Raw genomic sequence first — 14689 nt, forward strand, 5'->3', positions numbered from 1 at the left:
TGGCTACCCACTGAACCCTCCCCCCTCCCTGTAGCTAAGAGCGGGGAACATTTCTATTCAGCCACAGGCAAACAGCCCAGCAGGAACGGGCACCTCTGAGTGTCCCCTGAAGAAAAGCACTCTATTTCAACCAGGTGACCATGAATTATATCTCACTCTCCTGAGGATAGCACAGAGAGATAAAGAACGGATGTTGTTTGAATGCCAGCAAACATACACTGCAATGCTTTGTTGTACAATGATTCCCGAGTACGTGTTACTGGCCTGGAGTGGTAAAGTGTCCTACCATGAAGGACGCAATAAGGCTGCCCTCCCCAGAAACCTTTTGCAAAGGCTTTGGGAGTATATCCAGGAGAGCCGCGAATGCCAGGGCAAAGTAATCCTTTCACATGCTTGCTTTTAAACCATGTATAGTATTTTAAAAGGTACACTCACCGGAGGTCCCTTCTCTGCCTGCTGGACCCAGCAGGCAGCCTTGGGTGGGTTCGGGGGGTACTGGCTCCAGGTCCAGGGTGAGAAACAGTTCCTGGCTGTCGGGAAAACCGGTTTCTCTGCTTGCTTGCTGTGAGTTATCTACAACCTCATCATCATCATCATCTTCTTCGTCCCCAAAACCTGCTTCCGTATTGCCTCCATCTCCATTGAAGGAGTCAAACAACACGGCTGGGGTAGTGGTGGCTGAACCCCCTAAAATGGCATGCAGCTCATCATAGAAGCGGCATGTTTGGGGCTCTGACCCGGAGCGGCCGTTCGCCTCTCTGGTTTTCTGGTAGGCTTGCCTCAGCTCCTTCAGTTTCACGCGGCACTGCTTCGGGTCCCTGTTATGGCCTCTGTCCTTCATGCCCTGGGAGATTTTGACAAAGGTTTTGGCATTTCGAAAACAGTAACGGAGTTCTGATAGCACGGATTCCTCTCCCCATACAGCGATCAGATCCCGTACCTCCCGTTCGGTCCATGCTGGAGCTCTTTTGCGATTCTGGGACTTCATCATGGTCACCTCTGCTGATGAGCTCTGCATGGTCACCTGCAGCTTGCCACGCTGGCCAAACAGGAAATGAGATTCAAAAGTTCGCGGTTCTTTTCCTGTCTACCTGGCCAGTGCATCTGAGTTGAGAGTGCTGTCCAGAGCGGTCAAAATGGAGCACTCTGGGATAGCTCCCGGAGGCCAATACCGTCGAATTGTGTCCACAGTACCCCAAATTCGAGCTGGCAAGGCCAATTTAAGCGCTAATCCACTTGTCAGGGGTGGAGTAAGGAAATCGATTTTAAGAGCCCTTTAAGTCGAAATAAAGGGCTTCATCGTGTGGACGGGTGCAGGTTTACATCGATTTAATGCTGCTAAAATTCGACCTAAAGTCCTAGTGTAGACCAGGGCTTAGCCTCTCTCTGCCAGTTCCCTAGCTATAAACGAGGGATAATAGCACTTCCCTGCCTCACGGTGGTGCTGGGAGGTTAACACCAAAAAGCATTGGGGAATGCTTTGAGATCTACCGAGGGAAGGCTATATAAGAGCTAGCTAGGGTGGTGCATTGTATACACCTGCTAGAGGGAATAGTGACCTAGAAGTGTACTGTGAGTGCTAATAATGTAACCTGCTTTATTTCTGAATTCTCCAAACACAGCTCAGCCGGTCCCCCAAAAGGGTTCTGGGCAGGAGAGTGTGTCAGGTGGCAGCGGTAAAGATTCAAAGAGTTGCTTTTTCTGATGCTGAACAAGGAACTTGATTACAGTAAGGAACCCAGCATCACCCCAAAAGCTTCTCCTGGCCTAGACGCTGGCCCAGGGCCCCGCTTCCTGCCACAAATGTAAAGAAACAGTGCCTACGTGCTCACCAAGTCCAACAGGGACTGTAGGGCCAGGCTTTCAGGTACTCAGCGCCTGCAGTCAGAGCCAGATTTTCAAAAGTGTGGGACGCCCAACACGCCGAGGCGCTTCTGAAAATATGGGCCATAGGTCCAAAAATTACTGTCAATGGAACTAGCACTGGAGGGCATCCAAAACACCATGGGCACACACTGTTGCCTGAGATGATAATGCTATTTGTTTACCCACCTCAGAGGGCTGTGCTGAGAGCTGATTAGTTAATTATCCAGTGCTTTGAAATATACAAACTATGTGTCCTGGCTGAAGGCTCTGAAGGCTACCTGTGATGTAAACGAGCAAAAGGTTAATACAAAGCGGAGAAAAATACATAGCAGAGGGGCAACTCTGGGACAGCGAAATGTTCAAAGTAGGGAGGGAAATATTCCCCAGTGTTCAGGCGACAGAGGGAGAGGCACAGGTAAGGAAGCATGGAGGAGATGGAGCAAAAATCTGAGAGAAAATGGGGATGAGTTTGCAAGATGGGGAAAAAAGCCAAAGTCTGTAAAATCTCAGGGCGCAGGAAGAGGCCATGAGCTTTAATTCCCCGCTCAGTTCCTGAGGGCAGTGTGATCAGTGCCTAATTTGAAGTGAAAGAGGGGCCAGGGCTTAAGCAATTTTTTTACATTCGTAACTGATGCAGCAAGTCCAGAGGTGCTGGGGCTACGAACTGCCCAGCAGTGTGTGTGACGGTGGGCCCAGGGCTGTGACCAGGGTGGGATGAAGGGGAAAAGACGCCGGGGTGGAAAAATGGTGCCGCAGGTGATGTGTGTGGGGCATGTGCCCCCCATTTATTGGTTGCACCCATCCCCCAACCCTCAGTGACTGGGTGGCCCACTGAGGTGAGTCAGGGGGTGAAGGGGGCGCTCCCATGTTGGGCTCCACCGGGCGGGGCTGGCGCCATCGCTCGACCCCCCCCCCGCGCCAACATTCCTCTGCACCCTTCCGTGGGGTGGTCACCCCCCTTATATTGTGTTCCCCACTATCAACGATTACGGATCACCTCTGATTATGGGGCGGAAAAATGACAAAAACCAGCAGGGGGCGCAAACACGCCGGCTCTTCCCAGGCGCTAAAATGCCTAGTTCTGGCTCTGCCCACAGAGACCGGGGGGCTGCACGGGGGGGTGCCCGGCCCCAGAGCGAGTCCCAGCCCTGCCCCACTCAGACCCAGGGTGGAGGAGACACCCGGGCCCGGAGGGGGGAAGGGACAGGCCGGGCTGTGGGTCCTGTACCGATTACTGACCATTATCTAGCTCGGGGGGGCTGCAGCGGCCATCCCCGTGCCATCCGGCCTGCTCCGGCCATTGCTCCCGCAGCGGGCTCTGGGGCGCGCTCACCCGGCGGCGCGGTTCTAGCGCAGCGCTGTGGGGGTTGCGGGATCGAGCCCTGCTCCCGCCGAGGTTCCCGTCCCGGGGAGGGGGCTGCACGGACCCCCCCCCGGCAGCGGCAGGCTCGGTGCCGGCACTGCCCGGGGCAGAGGGGCTCACACGGGGAGGGCCGGGCAGGAGGGCCGGGGCTCTGCGGCTTTAAGAGGCAGGGCCCCGGCGCCGGCAGGGGGTGGGGCTCCCTGCGACGGAACCGAAGTCGCCGCAGACCAAGGGCCGGCCCCCGCCAGCGCACCTCCACCTGCGGGGCTGCCGAGCGCCACCGGCCCGCCTCTGCGGGGCGAGCAACCTGCCCCCGAGCGGCGCGGCCTCGCCCGGCACGGCACGGCTCGGCTCCCCGCCCCCTCGCCCTGCTGCCAGCGGGCTCCAGCGGCTGACAGCGGCCGGCCCCGGGAAAGCCCCGATCTCCGCCGCCAGCGCACAAAGCCCCGGGGCGGCGGGCCAGGACGTTGCTCCCGTTCCCCCAGGGCGCAGGAGCCGCTGGCGCGGCCTCCCGGGGCGCGCCAACATGGGGTTCCTGCACCAGCTGCATCTCCTGCTCTGGAAGAACGTGACTCTCAAGCGCAGGAGCCCGGTAAGGCTGCGCGCTGTGTCCGTTGCGCTGGGGTGGAGGGTGCCCCTGGGCGGGGCGGCCTGCCGGGGCCCGGGGATGCGAGAGGAATGAGCCGAGCCGCTCTTCGCGGGAGGGAGGTGGAAGGGCAGATCCGCAGAAATCTGCCGCTGTGATGGGGGTGGAAAGCGCTGGCTGGCCTGCGAAAGGAGAGACCAGAGCGGGGGAGGCTGCTGCACAGAAGGGGGAGAGCTGTCTGGTGCCTGCGAGACCCCCGCTCCTCGCCGGGGGAAGCTGTAGCTTGCTTGTCCCTGGCTAGCAGCAGCGGTGCAAAGGGACTCGGGCCTCTGAATGCCTTCCCTGCCAGGCCTGGAGATCCTGGGCTGGAGAATCTGCCCCCTTCCCCCGATCAGCCTCCCAGCCCAGAGGCCGGGAGACCTCGCTCCCTGCATGCAGTAGGTGGCAGCTGAGGATCTGCACTTGCTTTGGTGAACACCCATGTCTATTTAATGAGCGGCAGGAGGGTGAGGGGTCACTTCAGAGCCCCCCTCCCTGGGTCTGCAGGCGGCTGGTGTTTTTGTTTCTCTTTTGCCTTTGAGCGTGAGGCTGCCCCCCCCCTCCCCCAGGTGTGGGTCTAGGAAGATGCAATATCCCAGGCTCTGGCGATGTGAGGTGAATAATGGATGGGCTCTGGATGCAGAAATGGGGTGCTGTCTGGCTGTCTCTGTGCCGGGTGCACGCAGAGATAGCCAGACTATATAAACCCAAGGAGTAACCAAGAGAGGCCGCTCCGAGTCTGGTGTGTGTGTGCGCGTTACTGTGTCCTCCACGCCTGTGTGCAGCAGCAACAATTGGGCCCCGTACCTGTGCAGCCTCACTGTGGGCTAGGGTCACCTGGGTTACCCAGGGGCCTTCTCCGGTAAGGGGCACCGTATGCTGGTGCCAGTTCAGAACATCTGGGATGGTTTCATGTTGTCGCCAAGATCTACAGCTTTGTCATCCTCTGCCCCCCCGTCCCCGCTCCCCGAAAGCGACTGAAATCCCAGGTTTGCCGTGCTTCTGTCAAGCTCCATTTTATTATCCCCCTGGATGTGGCTGTTACGGGAACACTATCACAAGCCATTTGTGTCCATGTGCTATAAATAGGTTTCCAAATCATATGTGGGTCAGCTGCATCTTTCCCCATTTGTTAATCTGGAGAGAGCTTTCCTGCTTTTGGGTGCTCAGGAGGCAACGCTGCAGGCTGAGAGAGATTTAAGGTGTATAGAGGCTATGCCCCTCCACCAGCCTGTCCCCTCTCTGATTCTCCTTTTAGAGATCGGATACAGTCCTTGGGATCAATTTGGTATCTAAGTATGAGGGGTCAGAGAAGAAGCACAAGAACGGGTAGAGGGTTAAGAAACCTGCCTTACAGTGACAGACTCCAGGAGCTCCATCTATGTAGCTTAACAAAGCGAAGGTTAAGGGGTGACTTGATTGCAGTCTGTACGGACCTACCTGGGGAACAGACATTTAATACTGCGTTCTGCAGCGTACCAGAGAAAGGTGGAATGCACTCTGATGTCTGCAAGTTGAAGCTAGACAAATTCAGACTGGAAATGAGATGTAAATTTTTAATGGCGAGAGTAATTACCCTCTGGAACACTTTACCCAGGGTCCTGTTGGATTCTCCATCACTGACAAGACTGGTTAGAAAAACATCCCATCTGCTCTAGGGATTATTTTGGGGCAGGTCTCTGGCCTGTGTTGTACAGGAGATCAGGCTAGATGATTGCAATGGTCCCTTCTGGCCTTGGAATCGGTGAGGCTATAATGATTCTTACTTACATTTAACTCATTCCCTTCCCCCATCCACTTCGGTCTGATTCGTTGTTAAGAAATCCCTAGGCTGGCGAGTGCGGTTCGTGGGCTGCGCAGAGCTCTGTCTGCCGAGCGAGCTGCAAGGGCCACTGATTTAAAGAAGAATTAGGCGCAGGGTAATTAATGCAGAATGCGCTTGCGGGTTCCTGAGCAGAGGAAGTTTCTTCCTTGGTTATTTGGCTACAATCCTGGGGCTTTGTTGGGTGACCGGGCGAGTGAAGCCGGGTTGGGGGAAATAGCCCTTCCCAGGCCAGCGGGGGAAGCCCTCTCCTTGGACGCATTTGAAAGCACAGTGGACAAAGCATTGGGAACAGGCAATGCATGGCTGGCGGGATTGGGAGGGGGGCAGGTGACATGGTCTAATTAGCCTCTGATTTGAGGGTTAGCAAGCAACTGCTTCAGAAATGTTGGGCTGATATGTTTTCCCCCCTCAAGTAAATACAGATCTTGCAACTGTTGCTCACATCAGCAGCCCTCCGTTCCATTGAAGTAATGGGGGAACTTGCATGAGTGCGCGCTTGCAGCATTGGGCCTTATGTCATCCTGGTATCTGGAGCATCTATGTCTCTGATTGTCCAGCTGGGACCTGCTTGTGGAGGGAAAGATCAGGCAAGGCTGGGCAGAATTCTGTCTTTATGCTCAAAGCTCTGCTCTCTCCAGGCCCGCTAGTTTTATCCGGAGGTACCAGCGCTGAGTCATCCTGTTGCATCACTAAGCAGTGCTGGCCAGTCATGCTAAGGAGCCAAGCCTTGTGCTGTGAATTCCTGCCCCTAAGGACAGGTTTCAGAGTAACAGCCGTGTTAGTCTGTATGTGCAAAAAGAAAAGGAGTACTTGTGGCACCTTAGAGACTAACCAATTTATTTGAGCATGAGCTTTCGTGAGCTACAGCTCACTTCATCGGATGCATACTGTGGAAATTGCAATATTGTTTCATGGTGTCTGTGTATATAATAATGATATTCTGCAATTTCCACAGTATGCATCCGATGAAGTGAGCTGTAGCTCACGAAAGCTCATGCTCAAATAAATTGGTTAGTCTCTAAGGTGCCACAAGTACTCCTTTTCTTTTTGCCCCTAAGGAAAGGTGCGTAGGAACCTCACGCTGAGGGGTTTGGAGGGTGAAGTCCAGAGCTGGCAAATGCTCAGGGCAGTTTGGCTTTATCAGGTCTGACACGTGCCCTGGGCGTTCTCCTCCCCAAGAGTGACACGTGGCAAACCCAAATGGCTCCCGAACCACACTGGCCACAAAAGCTCTCTGATTAGTTCCTCAACAGCTGGGCAGTCACCAGGCTGAGTGGGCTGCATGCTCTGTGCACTAGAAAGGAGGCTTTTTGCTTTCTCAACCCTCTTCCCACCTGGCTCAGCTTCTCTGAAGAAGGGGCAGACGGACAGCGGGGGGTGTCTTCACAAAGCTGCTGCAGAAGCTGCCATTCTCCTGGCACTGGGGCTGCCCTGCTCTCTGGAGCAGGGAATGTGGTGCTATGAGAATGCAGAGCCCCCCAGTTCAGGAGTATGGCAGCACCCCCTGGCTCAAAGTGGTTTCCATCATATAAAGGGTTTGCAGTTTTAATGGCTCCCAGCACCCCCACTATGCAAATTGTTCCAAGCCACTGGCTCCCATAGCACTGTGTGTGGGCTACATACCTAGCTAGATGTGCCTCGGGGGCAGTGTGGAGGGAGGGGAAGCGGGGGGGAATGCGCAAGGCATGCATCTCAGTTGCTAAAGGAGGGTCAATAAGCTGCCCAGGTGGACTGTGCTGGCATGATGCGCCTTGGAGCAGTGAAGTGCTGCTGGGGGGATGCGTGCCGAGCTAGAGTCTGCCCCCCTCCTGCTGGACAGCGCCCTACTCCTCTGATACTGGTGAGGGTCCTGAGGAGCAGGGTGTGCAGTGCAAGGCTGGCAGGGTCTGACCAAGAAGTGGCACCTCCCCGCCCACCCAAAGAACGTGTGTGCGAACCTGGCAAGCAGTGGCCCAGACGGGAGCATGGCACACGCCACCTAGGAGCGCATGCGCTGCGTGGGGACTTACAAAGCATGCATCAGAGCAGCCACCCAAGCAGGTGCTGTGGGAGCCAGGGATCTACTTTGCAGCAGCATCAGTGCGTGGGGGTGCCCCCTAGGCCCTGTGTCTGTGCAGCCTGTTTGGTTGGTGCCTGGCACCTCATGAGCACCTCTCCTGCCACCCCTCACTCCTGCTGTGGGCTGGGCACTGCTCTGCCCTAGCGTGCACCTGGTTGTGACCTGTGCGCTCCCTGCCCGAGGCATCGCGGCTCAGTGTGGCCCAGGCTCCTTGCCTTGCATAACTGGACACGCTTCCCCTCTGCACCAGTGTAATCTCTGTATTAGCTGGTACCTCGCCCTAGGGCTGGGCTGAGTGGGTGGGTCAGGTGCCAAGGTACATGGACCAGGCTGGTCAGAGCAGCCCTTCCCTGCTCCTCCTGTTTACTAAATAGCTAGCAAGTCTGCCTGACCAGGCAAAAACGGAAACTGTGCCCTGCCAGGCAAAAATACACGTCTGAGTTGGGCTCCAGTCTCCCAGCTGTGCCCCAGATGTGGGCCAGGGGGCAGCTGAATAAGTGTAACTTCCCTCCTCTCCGCAGTGGGGCCATCTCTCCTGTTTCCAGCTGGGGTAACCGCTTTGTGCTGCATGCACCTGTCCCCTGCTGTGTGGGACTGGGTACAAGGCGATGTCTCTGCCTTCTCCCAACCTTCCCAGAATCATGGATAGGATGGTCTTTCACCCAGTGGATAAAATATTGGCCTGGGAGTCAGAAGAGCTGGGTTGTATTCCGGTCTCTACCATTGACTTTCTCCGTGACCTTGGGCAAGTCACTTCCCTGCTCGGTGCCTCAGTTTCCCCTCCCCCTCTGTCTTGTGTATCTAGATTGTAAGCTTCTCTGGCAGGGACTGCCTCTTGTGTGTCGGTACAACACCTGGCACAATGGAGCCCTGAGCTCAGCTGGGGTCTAAACGTTGCTGTAATACAAATTATCAGCTGTGAACAACGTCTTGTGTTGAAGTCTAAGGCGGTTTTTCCGAAGTTGCTGAGCGTCTGCATTCCCCAGCCACTTTGAGGGCATTAGTGGGTGCTCAGCACTTCTGAAAATCAAGCTGCTTGTCATTTGGTTCCCCCTGGAGAGGTCGGCTGGGGCAGGTGGCCCTGGGTTACTGCGGTGAAGCGGCAAGTAAGGGCACGGTGGCATCTCTGCTGTCACTGAGCAAACATTAGATGGGCGCCGTGGGATGTCACTAACACTTCACTAGTCACTTTCTGCATCCCTCTTCCCTTCCTTGCTCTCTGTTACCAAGATGTTTGTGACCTTGCTCCTCCTTCGCCAGCCCCATCCTCCTGCCCGATTCCCTCGGCAAAAGCCTAAGCTGGCATCGCTGCTGTCAGCTGCGGCATTGGGATGTGGCGCCGCCCGCATTAGGATCAGGCAGCAGGAGAAAGGGGGCTGCCTGGGAAAAGAAGAGGTGGGAGGCAGCAGTGACTTGGCAGGGAAAGCGTGAGAGTCTTGTGGCATTTCATTAAAGGTTCCCTTGCAAAGGGCAACTGTGGGACTTTCACTTTTGTGCCTTTTAGGGTGCGTGTTGAAGGAGTGGGGGCTGGCTGTATTTTTGACATTAGAAATTCAGGTCTTGTCTACCCTGGAAGAGTCTGTAGCTGACTGGAGATCCAGCGAAGCATTCCCCATCAACAGAACTACACTGAGATGCAGTTAAGATGGAGGGAATGTCTCAGGAAGTTCAATGTCTATAATTACAACATCCCAGTAATGTTCTCTTCAAAACCAAGCATTTAAACCAGGGTATTCAGAGTTAAGGTTTCACTTCGTTCCAGACGTGTGAAGGTAAGAAATGCACAGTGAAGGCATCCAAACAATCTTCACTCTACCGTGTTGTGGAGCCATGCCAGTATGGCTAAGGGATTCAAGTATTTGGAGTCCCAGATTATCATAGAATATCAAGGTTGGAAGGGACCTCAGGAGATCTAGTCCAACCCTCTGCTCAAAGCAGGACCAGTCCCCAACTAAATCATCCCAGTCAGGGCTTTGTCAAGCCTGACCTTAAAAATATCTAAGGAAGGAGATTCCACCACCTCCCTAGGTAACGCATTCCAGTGCTTCACCCCCCTCCTAGTGAAAAAGATTTTCCTAATATCCAACCTAAACCTCCCCCACTGCAACTTGAGACCATTAGATCGCATTTACTTTAAACAAACATTTGTGTCATATTTTCTTCCTCCTCATTGCATCACTGCAGGGCAAAGTTAAGGTTATTTGCTTGCCTTTGCTGTGCATTTCTTACCTTTAACATGTTTGGATTTACGTGTAATCTGAACCCTGAATTTCCTGGGTTTTTGTAATGCCTGGTTTGGGGAGAATTACGAGCTTGCCGGAGTTCCTTATAAAGCCCCAGGCAAGCCATTCTGGCCTTGAAAGTAAATGCTGTATGTTTGGGGAAGAGGTGCTGGGTTTTTCATACAGAATAGAGATAATCATGTCATTAAGGGCACGGCAGAACTCAAGCTGAACTCCAGTGTAATGCCATGAGAGCTGCCAAGGAAGTGCAACCCAAGTGGGGAGATGATTTTTGTTCAGACTACTTGAAATTCTTCTTTAACTCAACCCTTGTGTGTATGTGTATGGGGTGGCGGGGAGGATGACACTTGTTCTGTGAAGGATTATCCCCTCCTGCTGCTTGGCACAGGACGGAGCCCCCACGCCACATCCAGAGTCCCGTTTCTCTTGACCCTCCGACTGGGAAGGCCAAACTGTATGTGCAGCATGTTTCTAAAGTTTAAAGAAAAGAGGGAAAAGCTGGGGAAGGGGAGGCAGGAGAGGACTTCGTTTGTTAAAACCACCCCCAACAGGTTGTCCACACCTGCTCTCTCTACCGTCAGGGTGCAGAAATGGTCCCAAGTCCTTTCCAGATCCTCTCTCTGAGCTCTGTGCAGGATCGGGGCCCCCGCTGGGAGCCTCCAGTGAGAGACAGCCCTTGCTGCTGAATGGAGGTGCTGGAGCTGTGACCCATGCTCCTAGGGGGGGCTCTGAAAGATCAGGTTTAACTCTTTGGACGCTAGCTCTGGGCTTTAAGAGTCCCTGGTGTTCTTTGACCCTGTGCAGTACAATGTACTTATCCCTCGGGGGGGGGGGGGGTGAGATTCAAATAGGGTGTCACCTAACACACAGACTCCTGGGCTGCTCTCTACATACTGTACAGAGCAGGGGTTGGCAACCTATGGCACGCGTGCCAAAGACAGCAGGCGAGCCAATTTTTAATGGCACGCTGCTGTCTGCTGGGGACAGCAGCGTGCCATTAAAAATCCTGCCCAGCCCTGCCTGCTCTTCTCCGCCCACCGCTCTCTCCTTGCAGGGCAGAAAAGCTTCCCCCTCCCCGAGTGTGCAGGGTTCCTGCCCCTCCTCCGCTCCCTCCCTGCGGCAGATCAGCTGATGGCCCTTGCTAGGGAGGGGGAGAGGGAAAAGCAGAGCCCCAGTGGGCTCTCTGCTCCGGGGACGTTGGGGAAGGGGGTGGAATTGGCATATCCCCTCCAGCCCCCTGCCATGAGCCGCTCAGCGCTGGGAGCACCCCCACGACCACAGCCCACACCCCCAGCCCTCTGCCCTGACCCATGAACCCTCCTCACACACACCCAGCCCTCTGCCCTCACCCCTGCACCCCCCCACAACCCCAGCCCTGACTCCTGCACCCCCCACACATACCCAGCCCCCCATGCCATGACTCCTGCACCCCCACATCCACATTTGTACCCCCACCCTGAGCACCAAACGGGAGCTCCTGCACACACACACACAGCCACATTCCCACCTGCACCCCTTGCACCAAATGGGAGCTGCCCAGGTAAGCGCTCCACACCCAAACCTCCTGCCCCAACCCTGAGCCCCCTCCCTCATTCTAGCTCCTGGCCAGACCCTGCACCCCAACCCCCAGCCCTGTTCTCAATGCACTCCCACCCTCATCTCAGTGCAGAGAGACGAAGAGAATGGCTAGAACCAGGGAGAAAGTAGGTACCTACTCTATGTGGATAGGGCCGGGTCTCCAGACCGGCAGGGGGCTGAGCGGGGCCGGCAGCCGGGACCCTGGCTGGCAGGAGCTGGCGGACAGAACCCCAGACCGGCAGTGGGCTGAGCTGCTCAGCCCACTGCCGGTCTGGGGTCCCGGCCGCCGGCCCCGCTCAGCCCACTGCCGGTCTGGGGTTCTGGCTGCCGGCCCCATGCCAGCCGGGGTCCCGGCTGCCGGCCCCGCTCAGCCCCTGCCGGCCTAGGTGAACGGAACCCCAGGCCGGCAGTGGGCTGAGCGGGCCGGTGGCGTAAAATCAGCATTTTAATTTCATTTTAAATGAAGCTTCTTAAACATTTTGAAAACCTTGTTTACATACGACAATAGTTTAGTTATATAATATATAGACTTAGAGCGAGACCTTCTAAAAAACGTCAAAAAGTATCACTGGCACGCGAAACCTTCAATTAGAGTGAATGAATGACGACTCGGCACACTGCTGCTGAAAGGTTGCCGACCCTGGTATAGAGTCTCTGGGAGCAAGGCAGCCCACACCTGTTGCAGATTAGTACCACAATGCCCGTTACGTAACGCAGAGCTAAATGTCTTCATTTGGTGACGGTGATGCCACTCCCCTGGAGCGAGGCTTCTGGGGGTGGCTGGTTTTATTCCCCGTCTCTGTTCCCCCTCCCTGTTCAGCCAGCAGCAGCCTCACCTGTGTGTCTCTGGCTGCAGAGCAGTGGGCAGGGTGGGGAGACAGACCTGGGCTGGTGGCGCTGTAGCTAGCAGGCTAAACACAGCAGCGTGGCTGTTGCTGCAGGGGTGGTGGCTCGGGTTAGCTACCCAAGAGCGCGCCCGGGGGTTGGGCGGGTTTGAGCTCAGGTGGCTAGCCCGAGCGCCTGCCGCTGCGGCCTTGCTGGTATTTGGAGTGCACCAGCTCAAACAGCTAATGCTGAGAAGCAGCCTCCCACCTACCATGTAGTTCTCATCTTAATGTCACCGTCGATGGCACGAAACGCTGCTTCTCTGCAGTGCCGGCCGTCTGGAGTGGCCTTCCTGGCTGTGTCAGGTGGGACGCTGGGCAAAGATGCTCAAACCTGGGTGCCTAAAGTTAAGCATATTTAGGTGCCTGTGATGCTGAGCTTCCTTGGAGACATGGATGGTTGGCATCCTTGCAAATCAGGCCATTTCCCTGGGTGCCTAGATACAGGTGCCCAGGTCTGATTATCATGACCTGTAACTCTGTGCCTCTGGTTCCCCATCTGTAACATGGGCATGAAGACCGTGACCTGCTTCCCAGGGAGCTTGGCTTTCCTTCACTGGCGAGTCTTTGGTTTTGACGTGGAAGGCCTGCAGATACTTTGGTGAAGGGCGTCATATGAAACCTCAAGATCGATAGGTAGAGGGGCAGTGTGTTGCTGTCAGTTACCCAGGGAAGCCTGGACTTTTTTCAGTTTGTGGGGTGGATTGGGATAACCTGCGGCCAACATCCACGGATCTGCAAGGTTGTCTCTGGCCACCTCTGACTCATCCCCTCTCTCGCTTGCTGCGTTATCTGCCCTCTTTGGCTCAATCGCCCACTTCATGACTGCAGGGCAGACCAAGCAATGACTGGTGGGCGCCCTCACAGCAGCCCGATGTACTTTGGTATTTCCTGGTGCTCTATAGACTGCCTGGGAGCTGAGGAGGCGAGGCGAGGGGAGGGCAAAGCAGGCTGGTGCAGCAACAAAAGGGTTAAGAAAAACTCGGCTCCCTTTGGCGCATACATTTTTGTGGCACTGACTTTGCAATCTAAACCAAACGGGGAGGTGGGGGAATTGCAGGGGGGCAATTGCTGGCATGCAAGACTCTCAAACACACTGTTCCTGGTGGCAAATGTATCCTGTTAAGAGGACATCTTGGAAATTGTATTTCCATTTTGTGCCTGCTATAGTTACAAGTAGCTTCTGTGATCGTGTTCCTGAAAGCAGCATGCAAACATTGACCTTTATTTTCCCCCACCCCCCACCCCCCCATGCTCTGGCCAGCATTTTCCAAAGGGCTCAGTGCACAGAATCAGGTTTCCTGAAGAACTGCGGGCAGTGGGGCATCCCTCATGGGCACCAAAAGAAGGGGCTAGGTTTCCCAATCTGGTTCTGAGTGTGCACGGAGCACCTGTAAATCTGGCCCTGAGCAATCTTGAAAATGCCTGTGGCCTGAGGCATGTCGATTTGTCACTGTTTCTTTGGAGTGGTTGGTCTCTGAAAAGTCCCTTCTGAACAGAAAGGGGAGCAGAAACCCTTTATCTGGATAGTTTTTGCGACGAACGCAAGAGTGAAAGAATCGGGAGGAAACGGTTTGAAGGCAGCTCTGCTGGCAGCGGGAACTTCCCAGAGTGAATCAAGTTTAAAAAAGCCTTTTAAATGCTGAATCGTGTTGCAAGATCGAAATACTTTGCAGCCGCTATGACGAAGGGGAAATTAATTCTGTAATATGTTGAAGTCCTGTTTTGGGTCTCGGTTTCCCCAATGTACTGTCTTGTTACCCAGTGAGTGGAAAGGGACTGTTTGCTCTCCGGGCAGGTCTACCCACGTAGGTGCGGGTGCGCCTAGCAGCCTGGGCCTTAGTCTCCATGTCCAGGGAGCAGCTGAGAAGACAACCGCAAATCCAATTGCCAGGACATGGGCACCTAGCACCCAATGGCCGAGAGGGATGTGGACTTCCCTGCCTCTGCCTAGGAAAGCTGAACAACAATCCCCCAGCTTGAGATCAAAGCACTGGAGGGTTAGGAGGGGGATGGAAGAAGCCGGACTCTCGCATGGAGTCTGACCAAGGCGGTCAGATGGAGAGAGAGACAGAGCTTGAACCAAGGGGTTTGCTACAGCTTGGCTGTGCTCTGGACTGACCAGCATGGACAATGCTTTAACCTTCATTTCTCTAGACTCCCCTAAAACTTCCCACGCTGCTTTCCAGTTAACGAATAAACCCGGCTGTTCGGACAACGCTGTGTGAGGGTCCCTGCAAATGCTG

General features: G+C 55.1%; 1 protein-coding gene across 4 annotated transcripts in view; it reads left to right on the forward strand.

Moving 5' to 3' along the window:
* The first annotated feature begins 3448 nt into the window (after positions 1–3448).
* ABCA2 (ATP binding cassette subfamily A member 2) overlaps positions 3449–14689 on the forward strand; it is a 138316-nt gene continuing 127075 nt past the window's right edge. For all 4 annotated transcript variants that reach the window (XR_006286154.1, XM_037879843.2, XM_043530374.1 and 1 more), the window contains exon 1: positions 3449–3821. Coding sequence is in view for 3 of the 4 variants with exons in the window: in XM_037879843.2 (XP_037735771.1) it covers positions 3756–3821 (66 nt within the window). In the remaining variant the exon portion in view is untranslated. The remainder of the gene's footprint in view (positions 3822–14689) is intronic.

The sequence above is a fragment of the Chelonia mydas genome, chromosome 16, assembly GCF_015237465.2.
Source record: "Chelonia mydas isolate rCheMyd1 chromosome 16, rCheMyd1.pri.v2, whole genome shotgun sequence".
NCBI classification, from domain to species: Eukaryota; Metazoa; Chordata; order Testudines; family Cheloniidae; genus Chelonia; species Chelonia mydas.